The following is a 14,785-nucleotide window of genomic DNA, read 5'->3' as shown; positions in this document are numbered from 1 at the left end:
GAGGTTGAGAAACACATCAGCAATGATCGAATCATTGGCCAGACTTGATGAACTGAATGGCCTAATTCTGATCCTATATCTTATAGTATAAGGCCATAAAATGGTTTCAAATGGTTACAGCACAGGAGGAGATCACTGACGTGTCATGTCTATACTGGCTATGAAAGAGCAATTCATCTCATTGTCACAACCCTACAAATTTTCACTTTCAAATGATAATTCAATTCCCTATTAAATGCTTGAACCTGCAATCTCTACACTTTGAAACAGTGCATTTCAGATTCCAGTAATTCACTGCATGGAAAAGCTTTTCCTCCCATCATCATTGCTTATTTTGCCAATTAGCTGAAATCTATGTCCTCTGGTTCTTGATCCTTCCATCAGCAGGAACAGCGTTTCCATATGTAGTGTGTCCACACCTTTTGTGATTTTGAATATCTCTAATAAATTCCCTTTCAACCTTTTCTACATGGACAACATTCCCAACTTCTCCAATCTACCTACATATTGAAAACCTCAATTCCTACTCTGTTTTGCGTCCATTTTCAAATCTACATGTTACCCAAATTCACTGAGCCTTCACCTTGTGGCTAAGTGTGCTATTCTACATAGGGTCTATTTTCATGCTGTATGACTCTTCAGTGCAATCTGTCAGCGCCGGCCAGATATCCTAATCTGACCTAGTCCTATATGCCAGCATTTGGCCTATATCCCACTTAAACCCTCCCTATTGACATACCCATCCAGATGCCTTTTAAATGTTGTAATTGCAGCCGCTTCCAACTCTTCCTCTGGCAGCTTGTTCCATACACCACTCTCTGCACGAAAAAGTTGACTGTTAAATTAACCTCTAAATATTAATCAAATAAATTTGCTGTAACAGCACCAGGCTATATTAGAGTTTCTTTAAAAAAAACAGTGACTGTAAGATAAAGAGGTTATGAGGCCCACCAGATGGTTCAACTCACTGAAATAGCTTTATGTTTTTCAGTTAACAGTTGCAAATGATAGCATTCTAGAATATGATGAAAGTAAAATGGTTGGAGGTTTTGAACTTCACATTTAGGCAGAAAGTTGGAAAAGACCTTGGTGTCCTCTGTCTTTAATTATGGCAGGATTTGAATTCAAACTCCCCAGTTCCCCACCTGGCATATTCTTAATCTTTGCCAAGACTAAATATAGAGTCAAGGTGCTTTTCCACTAAATGAAAACTGTCTTATGTTGCCATTGAGCAGCTCTGTCTGTGAGTTGAAGTGATGTTGCCAGAGCCCTGTGGGCATTTGATTTGCCAGCTGGCTTTTAACAAAGTCATAAGGGACAAGAAATGATTTGATGAAAACGTTTCATTTTACAAAATAGGACTAGGTAGAGCATAAATAATAGTTGCAATAAGTATAAAAATATATTTGTATCTTCTATATTTGCATCTTAATGTATTTTTGTGCAGATATTTCATTTTAACTTTGTTATTTCACTGCAGTGACCCTTTAGCCAAAACTCTATGGGAGTCCATGCTAAATATGAAACAAAAAGAGGCTGTGATGGAAGTGCGGAGGCACCTAGTGGAAGCAGCTAGCAAGGAGAATCTTCCCATAAAGATGAGCTTAGGTAATATGAGCAACTAATTTATTCTCCTTTTTCCTTCAACTGAATTGTTTAGTAGCCTCACCACCTTTCTGTCTCTGAACATGGACACCGCACCTCATTCTTGTTTTTATCCTACACTTGTTCACAAGTTATGTCAAAATAGATAAGGCTCATTTTGAATAGCTATCAAAGGAAAATTGTTGTTTTCCTTGTTATAATTTGGGTTTTCATGTTTGTAAATTTAAATATATTTTCTGTGGAACCAAATTCAAACATTTGACTGAAAACTCACGTTTATGTCATTGCTCTTCTGCTGAAGCAGTACATGAATAGCATTCTGCAGTTGCAACACCAAGCTACAATGGGGATGTTCTCCTGTTGCACCTTGATCCCTGATTCCCATTTCTCCTTGACAGTTGATTTTGTGAATATCCTTTTCACCCCTTTAATCTGTTCACTTACCTGCAATAAACATCAGCTAATACTTCAGCAATATCAGTTTAGAAATATAGTGACATTGAAACTGAACAGATTTTAATTGGAGTGGATTCACTTTTACTTGAGATATCCTTTAGATTGTAACATACCTTGTATGGACACACTACCCTAATTGGAAATCATTTTACTGTGTTCTTTTTGGTCTTTGTGAATATCCGAGTAAAACATCTTTAAAGGAGGATCCTGTATCCAGTACTCTGATTTTCTGCTAACTTTTTAGCTTCACGAATACACACTGCCCTCTTGGGGAAGGTGGAGATAAAATCATGAGGAAGAGAAAAAATGACAAGTTGTTTGTATATGTGGCAAGGAGGGAATCAAAAGCATGTGTGAGATGTCTATGACTGTTTGTGATTCAATGCACTGGGTAGCTTTTGGTGTTCATAGAACATTCTGTTGCTTTTCATTTTTTCTTCTGACCCATTAACCTTCTTATTACGTCACAACTGATATGAATAAATAAGAAAGCAGTAATAATATGCTGATGTTCCAGAGGTTTTTGAGGTCAAGCTGAAGAAGCCCTTGGGATTGGCCCAAAAAGGAGCCTAAATGTCTAGCTCCCACGGTGGCTTCAAATGACTGTGCTATAAAAATAAAAGAATACATTTTTAAATAATGCATTTAAGATAATTTTAGCAAAGTTTCATAAAATCTGTTTTTTGCAGGAAAGTTAGCCGTATGTTTTCTGGTAATACTAAAGGAATTATGATTCACCGTACAACAGTGTTTTTCACCACAGTTTCTCAGTATTGAATGAACAATTACACTTCTGCAAAATGCTGCTAGTAAGCTGCTTAGGATTTAAAGCCTGCTGCTTTTTGATAAATGATTCAGTTTTTTTCAACCACACATGGTCAGTTTGTCTGCCAAATTCAATAAAACGTGTATGTTTTCTTTCTTTCTGACATTGCTGGTATTCAGCAATAGTGATTTATTACGGGACTTCTTTTGACATTTTTAGTGACTATCTGGTATTTGTTCCATCTTGATGAAGACGAGTGTTACTGTGCTGATATGTGGCTTTTACATATTTTGAAACATTTTAAGGATAGACACGGGTTGGAGAAGTAGTTTTGAGTCCTGAAATGTGTAGTAGTTTTTATTTTAGAAAATCTATTATAGCTTATGCATGTGCAATGTTGCAACTCAGAACATCAAACATGACTCACTCGAGATTTCTAGTTTTGTTTAAAATGTGACTTTTTTCACTTTTTTTATAAACTTGTACATTCGAAACTTCATATATTTGAATTGACTTGTAGCCTATATGATTGTTATTCATCGTATCAGTCCAAGTATGTAATAAACTTCAAAATAAAATCTCAGTCATGCAGCTGGATGCTATTTTACAATTCATTCTAAACACTTCACAGATTTGATGTTTCTTCCAAGTCCTTAATTCACTACATTCATAAATCCTTAGCCAGTATTGGAAGCAGTGTGTCTTTTAAGGTCATGGAATGAGTTTCTCTTTTACACATGGTGATTATGATCGCCATCCTGTCGGAAACATTTTGTGTTGCAGAAGAGCCATTATTCTCTTTCATTCTCTCTTCAGTGAATGGTTTCCCCCAGAAGTGCAGCTAATAGTTGGTAAGAGTAGATAACTGTTGTATCGCAATTTTGCACAGAACAAGGCCAAGTGATGCCTTTTACCAATCTAATTGCTAGCTCCCTGTCAGACAAAGCTAATTCTGATGCCACATCTTTGTTTTTTATCTGTGCCATTTTTTAAAGTGTTTATCTAATCCTTCTTTGAATCTTTTGATTGGCTTTGTTTCAGCAACCATTTGTGGTGCATTATTCCAGATTCCATATACATGAAAATATTCTTTCTAACTCCACTTTATGCTTCTAATACTAATTCTGTTTATGCAACTAACCTACAAGTTGCCAACACACAAAAATCAGGTTTTTGTAATTTACTTCCTCAAAATCTTCTTATTTGAACTGCTCTCCCATTTTTCCAAACTCTGCCGACTCACCTTTCTCTTTTCTGATTAATACAACCATTTTTTGTTTCTCCTTCTGACTTGGTATCTTCATCTCTAGTTTTGCACTGTACCTTTCTCCATGGTTTCAGTCCTTTTTGATAATTCAGTGAACAAAACTGGAGGTGATACTTTGAGGCTAAGCCAGACATGTATGTTATTAATGTATCATTTTTTAATTTAGTGCTTCTAAAAAAACCTCAATTTTTGCCTTTGATTTAATTTACTGTCTGAAATTATGTTTTTCAAGTTGTGTATGTGTTTTTTAAATCTGGGTTTTAGTTTCAAAAAAGTTATTTTACATTCATGAATGTTTCTATTCCTTCTTTATTCCTAATCTGTGTGCCATTCAATTATTTGGTATGATGGGAAAATATTGGTGAAAATTCCTTATGTAACCACCTAGATTATTTTGTACATAGATATTAAATAACCGAATTCCCTGGGTTATGTCCCTTGATTTTTGCTAATTAAATTAATTTCTACTCATCATTATACCTCTTGTCTGTACCCAAAGGCCTGTCAATGGTCTTAGTCTTTGCAACAGATATCTTATATGAATGTTTTTGAACCACATAAATATATCTGTTATCTTGTGCATTTTTTCTCATTTTAATTTACTTGTAATTATAATAGTGTCATATTCAGTCATTTGAGTCTGTTCCGTCATTCTGTAAGATTATGGCTGATTTATACCTCACTTCCATTCATCTACTTTTACTCCATAGCCCTTGACATGACAGAATTCTGTTAACCTTGCTTTGAAAATTGAAGTTGACTCAGACATGACTCACTTTTTCTGGGGGTCATGTTCCTGATTTCCACTACCGTTTTTGTTGAGGAAAAATTACTTGTTTCACTCCGAAATAGCTTTGCTCCAGTTTTAACATTATTCCTCTTTACTCTGGATTCCTTCACAGAAGAAAAACTTTTTCTGGGTGTAATACGTTGAATTCCTTATTCATTTTAGACATATGGATTGGATCTGCCTTCAACATACTAAACTGGAAGGGATAAGAGCCACATTTATGCAACCTGTCCTTGTAATTTATACTTTTAAGCTATAGTGTCATTCTGCTAAGCCCCAGGATCTATATATCTTTTCTGAGATTGAGAGGTGCTATGGATGGTGCCTAACCAAGAGTCAAATTTGTTTTGTCCCTAAATTCATTTTGCTTGTCTTTCTTGAGAGGTTATCATCAGCCAAAATAATGTAATTAATTTCTTTACCTTCTACTGATAAAAAGGCCCATTGATCTATCCCTTTTGTGCAATATGTGCTTATAAAGAATTCTGAATACCATTAATCCTTTTAATAGCGTTACTTTTCGCACTTTGTTTTTTAATATTAGAACATAGAACAGTACAGCACAGAACAAGCCCTTCAGCCCACGATGTTGTGCCAACCATTGATCCTCATGTATGCACCCTCAAATTTCTGTGACCATATGCATGTCCAGCAGTCTCTTAAGTGACCGCAATGACCTTGCTTCCATAACTGCTGCTGGCAATGCATTCCATGCTCTCACAACTCTCTGTGTAAAGAACCCGCCTCTGACATCCCCTCTATACTTTCCACTAACCAGCTTAAAACTATAACCCCTCGTGTTAGCCATTTCTGCCCTGGGAAATAGTCTCTGGCTATCAACTCTATCTATGCCTCTCATTATCTTGTATACCTCAATTAGGTCCCCTCTCCTCCTCCTCCTTTTCTCCAATGAAAAAATTCCGAGCTCAGTCAACCTCTCTTCATAAGATAAGCCCTCCAGTCCAGACAGCATCCTGGTAAACCTCCTCTGAACCCTCTCCAAAGCATCCACATCTTTCCTATAATAGGGCGCCCAGAACTGGACGCAGTATTCCAAGTGCGGTCTAACCAAAGTTTTATAGAGCTGCAGCAAGATCTCACAACTCTTAAACTCAATCCCCCTGTTAATGAAAGCCGAAACACCATATGCTTTCTTAACAACCCTGTCCACTTGGGTGGCCATTTTAAGGGATCTATGTATCTGCACACCAAGATCCCTCTGTTCCTCCACACCGCCAAGAATCCTATCCTTAATCCTGTACTCAGCTTTCAAATTCGACCTTCCAAAATGCATCACCTCGCATTTATCCAGATTGAACTCCATCTGCCACCTCTCAGCCCATCTCTGCATCCTGTTAATGTCCCGCTGCAGCCTACAACAGCCCTCTATACTGTCAACGACTCCTCCAACCTTTGTGTCGTCTGCAAACTTGCTGACCCATCCTTCAATCCCCTCATCCAAGTCATTAATAAAAATTACAAACAGTAGAGGCGCAAGGACAGAGCCCTGTGGAACACCACTCACCACTGACTTCCAGGCAGAATATTTTCCTTCTACTACCACTTGCTGCCTTCTGTTGGCCAGCCAATTCTGTATCCAAGCAGCTAAGTTCCCCTGTATTCCATTCCTCCTGACCTTCTGAATGAGCCTACCATGGGGAACCTTATCAAATGCCTTACTGAAGTCCATATACACCACATCCACAGCTCGACCCTCATCAACTTTTCTAGTCACATCCTCAAAAAACTCAATAAGGTTTGTAAGGCATGACCTGCCCCTCACAAAGCCGTGTTGACTGCATTTGATCAAGCCATGCTCTTCCAGATGGTCATAAATCCTATCCCTCAGAATCCTTTCTAACACCTTGCAGACGACAGACGTGAGACTTACTGGTCTGTAATTGCCGGGGATTTCCCTATTTCCTTTCTTGAAGAGAGGAATTACATTTGCCTCTCTCCAGTCCTCAGGTACGACTCCAGTAGAGAGCGAGGATGCAAAGATCCTCGCAAGTGGCGAAGCAATTGCCTTTCTCGCTTCCCAAAGCAGCCGAGGACAAATCTGGTCCGGGCCTGGCGACTTGTCAATCTTAATGTTTGACAAAATTTTCAGCACATCAGCTTCCTCTATCTCTATCCATTCCAGCATGCACACCTGCTCTTCAAAGGTTTCATTCACTACAAAGTTTGTTTCTTTCGTAAAGACAGAAGCAAAAAACTCATTTAGGGCTTCCCCTACCTCCTCAGACTCCACACACAAGTTCCCTATGCTGTCCCTGATTGGCCCTACTCTTTCTTTGACCATTCTCTTATTCCTCACAGAAGTGTAAAATGCCTTTGTGTTTTCCCTAATTCGTTCTGCCCAGCCTTTCTCATGCCCCCTCCTGGCTCTCCTCAGACCATTTTTGAGCTCCTTCCTTGCCTGCGTGTAATCCTCTTTAGCTGAACTTGACCCTAGCTTCCTCCACCTTATGTAAGCTACCTTCTTCCTTTTCACAAGAAGCTCCACTGCTCTCGTCATCCAAGGTTCCTTTATCTTACCCCTTCTTGCCTGTCTCAGAGGGACATATTTACTCATCGCTCGCAACAACTGTTCCTTAAACAGTCGCCACATGTCTATAGTGCCCTTACCATGGAACAATTGCTCCCAGTCCATACTTCCTAACTCATGTCTAATCGCGTCATAGTTTCCTCTTCCCCAATTAAATATCCTCCCATTTTGCCTAATCCTCTCCTTCTCCATCGCTATGTAGAATGTGAGGCAGTTAAGGTCACTATCACCAAAATGCTGTCCCACCACAAGATCTGATACCTGCCCCGGCTCATTTCCGAGCACCAAGTCTAGCATGGCCTCTCCCCTCGTCGGCCTGTCAACGTACTGAGTTAGGAAACCCTCCTGAACACACCTTACAAAAACAGCTCCATTCAAATCTTCTGCTCGAAGGAGGTTCCAATCAATATTAAAAAAGTTAAAGTCACCCATTACAACAACTCCTACTGCGCCCACACTTTTCCAAAATCTGCCGACCTATGCTTTCTTCAATCTCCCTGCTGCTATTGGGGGGCCTGTAGTAAACCCCTAACGAGGTGACTGCTCCCTTGCTGTTCCTAATTTCCACCCATACTGACTCAGTAGGCAGATCTTCCTCGACAATGGAAGCTTCTGTAGCCGTGATACCCTCTCTGATTAGTAGTGCTACACCCCCTCCTCTTTTTCCCCGCTCCCTATTCTTTTTAAATGCTCTAAACCCTGGAACATCCAGCAACCATTCCTGCCCCTGAGAAACCCATGTCTCTGTTATGGCCACAACATCATAGCACCAGGTGTTGGCTTTTAATTTGCCTTCGTATGTTTTCCTTTGGCATAAGTACAAAACTTGCATTTATTCAGCACATATTGAGTAGAAAATGTTCCTGGTCAAACACAGAGGGCATGAAGAAATAGATAAAATAGATGAAATGCATTGCAGAGCAAACGCCAAGACATGATGCACAAATTGGAAAATGACAAAGCACTTAGGTAAACTGGGATAGTTTGAAAATATATGAGAGAGAATCTAAGGCTGGAGGAACATGTAGAAATTGAGAAGTGTGAGGCTGTCAAGGCAAAAGAAGATTGCAAAAGATTTTTCACGACATATAAAATGGTAAGAGAGAGCCAAGAGTGGACATTGGACTGCTGGAAAAGCTGGAGAAGCCGTAATGGGGAATAAAGGAATGGTGGAGGAACTGAATAGGTACTTTGCATCAGTCTTCATGGTGGAAGGTACCAGTAACATACCATAACTTCAATCAGAGTCAGTTTGTCAGGGGCAAGGTTCTGGCATTGATAAAGGATTGGCTGACTGGTAGAAGATAGAGAGTGGGGATAAAGATGACTTTTTCAGGATGGCAGCCGGTGACAAGTGAAGTTTCACAGAGGTCCATTTTAGGTCCACAACTATTGATGTTTTAGATTAACAATCTGGATGGAGAAACTGAGGGCATTGTTGCGAAGTTTGCAGATGACACAATGATGGGTGGAGGAGCAAGTAGTGTTGAGGGTTGGGGAAGATGCAGAAGGACTTCGACAGTCTAGGGGAATAGGCAAAGAAGTGGCAGACTAGATACCATGCGGAAAGTGAGGTGAGCATTTCAGTTGAAGGAATAAAGGTATAGACTATATTCTAAATGGGGCTAGGCTTCAGAAATCTGATGCACAAAGGGATTTAAGAGAATCCTGAGCTCGAAATCATACAGTTAACAATATAGTTCTGCTGGCAATTACGAAGGCAAATGCCAAGAAAGCTAGAGTATAGGAGCAGGGATGTACTGCTGAGGCTGCATAAGGCTCTGATCTTGCCACATTTGAAATATTGTGACAGGTTTTGGGCCCTGAATTTAAGGAAGGAAGTGATAATGGGAACTGCAGATGCTGGAGAATCCAAGATAATAAAATGTGAGGCTGGATGAACACAGCAGGCCCAGCAGCATCTCAGGAGCTCAAAAGCTGACGTTTCGGGCCTAGACCCTTCATCAGAGAGCTTTGGAAGGGGTCCAGAGGAAGTTTACAAGAATGATCCCAGAACTGAAAGGCTTATCATTTGAGGAGCAGTTGAGGATTCTGGGTCTATACTCGGTAGAATTTAAAAGCATGAGGGGGACTCTCATTGAAACATACAGGATACTGAGACGCCTGGATAGAGTGGATGTGGAGAATATGTTTCCAGCATTAGGAGGAACTAGGAGAGTCAACAGGCGACCCTTTAAAACTGAGATGAGGAGGAATTTCTTTAGCCAGAGAGTGGTGAATCTGTGGAACTTGTTTCCACAAAAGGCTGTGGAGGCCAAGTCATTGAGTGTATGTAAGACAGATGGACAGGCTTTTGATTAGTACGAGGATCAAAGGCTATGGAGAGAAAACAGGAGAATGAAGTGAAGAAATATATCAGCCATGATTGAACGACTGAATGGATTCTATGTCCTGATTCTACTGTTACGTCATCTGGTCTTATGCTCATTTGAAGCTTTCAGGACACATCATTCAATTGGTACATTGAGGGGCAGGATGCAGAGGAACACCAATGAGAATAGGGGTGATGCACAAGCAGAACTGGTGTAGATCGTGGTTCAAGTTTGCAAGTTTGAACAAGTTGGTAAAAAAAATTAAAATACCTTAGATGTTGGAGATCTGAACTGAAAACAAAGTGCTGGAGAAACTCAACAGTTCTGGCAGCACCTGTGGAGAGAAAAACAGAATTAACGTTTTGAGTCAATTAACTCCTCTTTGGAATTGTTTCATTTCATTAACAGCACATTTACTATCTTCAACATTTACTTCCTCTACTAGCAGCAGTGTGTACTATCTGCAGGATACAAAGTAGAAACTGACAAAGGCTTTTACAACAGCATCTTGCAAACCAGCAACTTCTGTCATCGAGAAGGACAAGGCAGCAGATGCTCAAAAAAATACCATTACCTCCAATTTACCCTTAAAAGCCATAATGCCTTTCCTGACATTCACTGCCCAAAGCTGAATGCAGTGTGCGAGATGATGTCTAGAGAAAGGAGCCTGCTTCCCCTCAGACTGTTTGATTTATTTTGAAACTGTGTGCTAATGTTGTGTTGTGTACATGACAGTCCATCAACAAGTCATAGGTGAGTCTGATCACAACGAGGACAGTCACATGATTTCCAGCCAACATCATGAATTCTGCTGATTCCAGGTCTTCCAGCTGAACCAGAACATGAGAAACCATGACATTTTCTTTGATCTAGAGCTGTGCATTAAAGTCCACATCTTTAGATTGTAGAGACTACATTTTTGCATTCCTGCAATTATCCTTGCCTCTCACATTTGCTGAAACCATTAGTCATCCTCTGACTAGCTCTATCCTCAATTTCTGCTTTGTAAAAATTCTCGCATGCAATGTAAGCAGCGTTCAGCCAAGCTTATTGCCCATCTCAACTTGTACTTGAAAAGGTTGTCATGTGGATTTATATTCATGGTCCTTGACACTTGCTGAAATGCATGCATCTGCCTCTAAGGAACAGAAGAAATAGAGGCAGGTTAGGTTCTTTGGCCTCATCTTCTAGCTCCATCCCTCAATAAAATCATATCTCATCTGATTGTGGCCATAATTCCAGTTTGTTACTTGCCCTTCAGAACTGTTGACTCCCTTATCAATCAAACATCTCTCTAGCTTAGCCTTGAATATACTCCATGAATCAATTTTCTCTTTGGAGAAAACAATTCCAAAGACTCACGACCATTGAGAGAGGAAGAATTCCTCCTTATCTCCATTTTAAATGGGAGAACCTTTTTTTTGCTAGCTTGCCCCCTACTTGTGGATTTATGTTTAACTGGGATCTCCTTTTATCGAGTTTTGAGAAGATTTGTAGCTCAGGTTGAGGTTCTGGATGTGAGTTTGCTCGCTGAGCTGGAAGGTTAGTTTTCAGACGTTTCGTCACCATTCTAGGTAACATCATCAGTGAGCCTCCGACGAAGCGCTGGTGTTATGTCCTGCTTTCTATTTATCTGGTTAGGTTTCCTTGGGTTGGTGATGTCATTTCCTGTTCTTTTTCTCAGAGGGTGGTAGATTGGCTCCAAGTCAATGTGTTTGTTGATGGAGTTCCGGTTGGAATGCCATGCTTCTAGGAATTCCATCAACAAACACATTGACTTGGAGCCAATCTACCATCCTCTGAGAAAAAAAACAGGAAATGACATCACCAACCCAAGGAAACCTAACCAGATAAATAGAAAGCGGGACATAACACCAGCGCTTCGTCGGAGGCTCACTGATGATGTTACCTAGAATGGTGACGAAACGTCTGAAAACTAACCTTCCAGCTCAGCGAACAAACTCACATCCATCTCCTTTTATGTTTAATCCTTCACCAGTCTTACTGAATTCTGACTTGGGCAAGAAACTGAGGTTGCTCATGGCCTTGGAATTATACTCCAGTCTCAATGGCATGGGAAAGAACACAACCCTAGTAATTGGGCTAATATTATTTTGTCATTATATTGTAGAGCTTATGGAACACAGCAGGTCAGGTAATACCAGAGGAGTAGGAGAGTCAATGTTTTGAGCCTAGACCCTTTAACATTATCTTGCAAGTTTGAAATTAGTGAGTGTTTTCTTAATTTGATATTCCTTCGTTGTTTCTGCATTTCAATTTAAATCAAAAGTTCTGAATTTAGATTGATATCAAATGCTGCACACTTGAGCACACATAACTTTAAATGACAGTAGGAGTAATTTCAATAGATCACAAGTTTATGTTGCACTATTTGCATGTTTCAGTATGAAGTGAGCTTTCCCAAATGCTTGGCACCATCAAAGATGTTCTCCTAGTGGTTACAACACACGTGGAGAGGACCCGGGTAACCTGAGTCCTGTGTATCAGAAATCCAAGTTGTTAGTGTGTTCTTGCGGTTATAAGAACACACAAAATAGGAGCAGAAGTAGACCGGTCAGCTCCTCAAGCCTGCTGCACCATTTAATACAATCATGGGGCTGACCTCCTCTCAGCCTTATCTCCACTTTCCAGCCCACTCTCCGCATCCCTTCAATCCATTACTAATTAGAAATCTGTCTACCTCCTCCTTAACATTCCTGGCATCCAGCACACTTTGGGGGTAGTGAATTCTGCAAATTCACAACACTTTGAGAGAAGTAATTTCTGCAACTCCTTATTCTGAAACTATGAACTCGTGTTCTAGGTTGCCCAACATGAGGGAACATTCTTGCTGTGTCTATTTTGTAAGTCATTTTGAACATTTTATATACCTCAATTAGACATCCTGTCATTCTTCTAAACTCCACAGTATATAGGCCTGAACTGCTGATTCTCTCTTCATAAGACAAGCCCCTCATCTCTGGAATTTAGTCTCGTGAACCTCCTTGGAACTGCATCCAATACAACTACATCAAGTAAGGGCACCAAAATTGTACACAATATTGCACAAACTGCTAAATGCCTTGTACAGTTAGAGCATCATTTTGCCTACATTTTGTACTCTATTCCTTTAGCAATAAATGCTAAAATACCATTTTCTGTCCTTTTATTACCTGCTGTTCCTGTATATTAATTTTCTGTGTTTCATGTACAAGGACACCTGGGTCGCTCTGCACTGAACAGTCTGAAGTTCCTTTCCATTCAAATATAAGTCGTCTTTTTTTTTCCTTTGACTAAAATGGATAACCTCATCCTTGTCCACATTAAACTTCATTCACTAAATTCTGGCTCATTTGTTGTGCCTATTCATAACCACAATCATTTGAAAATTTCTTACTTTTTTCATTGCAACTTAGTTTCCTATCTATATTAGTGTCATCTGCAAGTTTGATTATAGTACTTTGTATTCATGTAACCAAGACATTAATGTTTGGTGTAAATATTTGGGGTCTGAGGACTGAGCCGTGTGGGCTTAGATCCTACCAATAGAAAAAGACCTTATTATTTTGACTAAGGTAATAAAATGTGAGGCTGGACGAACACAGCAGGCCAAGCAGCATCTCAAGAGCACAAAAGCTGACGTTTCGGGCCTAGACCCTTCATCAGAGAGGGGGATGGGGGGAGGGAACTGGAATAAATAGGGAGAGAGGGGGAGGCGGACCGAAGATGGAGAGAAAAGAAGATAGGTGGAGAGAGTATAGGTGGGGAGGTAGGGAGGGGATAGGTCAGTGGGCTGAACCTCCCCACCTATACTCTCTCCACCTATCCACCTATCTTCTTTTCTCTCCATCTTCGGTCCGCCTCACCCTCTCTCCCTATTTATTCCAGAACCCTCACCCCATCCCCCTCTCTGATGAAGGGTCTAGGCCCGAAACGTCAGCTTTTGTGCTCTTGAGATGCTGCTTGGCCTGCTGTGTTCATCCAGCCGCACATTTTATTATCTTGGATTCTCCAGCATCTGCAGTTCCCATTTTCTCTGTTATTATTTTGACTGTCTGCTTCTATTGGTTGGCCAGTCGCCTGTCCAATCTGAGAAATTATCCTGACTCCATGTGGCCTTAAATTGTGTGTCACGTTTTGTGCGGTATGATATCAAATGCCTTTTGGAAGTCCAGATCTACTACTTTGCTTGTTACATCTTTGAAGAACTCTAGCAAATTAGTCAAACCCCATTTACCCTTCATAAAATTGTGTTGACTCCGATAGATTGCATTTTGAATTTCCAAGTGTTCTGTTATTATTTTCTTAAAAATGGATTCTGACTATCATTGCCCAATGACAAGTGATAAACTAAGTAACCTACAGTTTCAGAGATAGTAAGAACTGCAGATGCAGGAGTCAGAGATAACAGTGTGGAGCTGGAGGAGCACAGCAGGCCAGGCAGGGTCTCGACCCCCCCCCCCCCCCCCTCACCACCACCATGCCCCATTCTCCTCCACCCGCCCCCCCCCCCCTCACCACCACCATGCCCCATTCTCCTCCACCCGCGCCCCCCCCCCCCAGCCAACTCCCTATACTCCCCAGCCCACCTGCTCCCCGTCTTCCCTATCCAGGTCCTTCCCCTCCCCCCAACCTTTGCTGTCCATGCCCCTCATGATTTAATGAGGCTCTTTGAGGTCACCCCTCAGCATCTAATACTTAAGGAAAAAAGCCCCATTCTAGTCAGCCCCTTCCTATAGCTTAAACCGTCTAGTCCCAGCAATATCCTTGTATATTTGTTTTGCACTCCCTCAAGTTTAGCAACAACTTTCTTTAGAAGGGCGATCAGAATTGAACACACTATCCTAAAAGTGGCCCCACTAATGTCCTCTAGAGCTGCAGTATGACATGCCCATGCCTATACTCAGTGTTCTGACCAATGAACACATGCGTGTCGAAAGCCTTCTTCCCACTGTGTCTACCTGCATCTCCGTTTTCAAGGAACTATGCACCTGCACCCCTACGTCTCTTCATTTGACAA

The 14,785-nt window shown here is 40.7% G+C and overlaps 1 protein-coding gene across 1 annotated transcript in view; it reads left to right on the top strand.

The window, feature by feature from the left end:
* scfd2 (sec1 family domain containing 2) overlaps positions 1-14,785 on the top strand; it is a 302,365-nt gene that overhangs the window by 42,976 nt on the left and 244,604 nt on the right. Inside the window, exon 3 of the mRNA XM_048525994.2 lies at positions 1,481-1,608. Coding sequence (XP_048381951.1) covers positions 1,481-1,608 — 128 coding nt within the window. The remainder of the gene's footprint in view (positions 1-1,480; positions 1,609-14,785) is intronic.

This window comes from Stegostoma tigrinum, chromosome 1 (genome assembly GCF_030684315.1).
Source record: "Stegostoma tigrinum isolate sSteTig4 chromosome 1, sSteTig4.hap1, whole genome shotgun sequence".
Lineage (NCBI taxonomy): Eukaryota > Metazoa > Chordata > Chondrichthyes > Orectolobiformes > Stegostomatidae > Stegostoma > Stegostoma tigrinum.
Note: the sequence above shows the minus strand (reverse complement) of the source record. Positions and strands in the feature narration are given on the sequence as shown.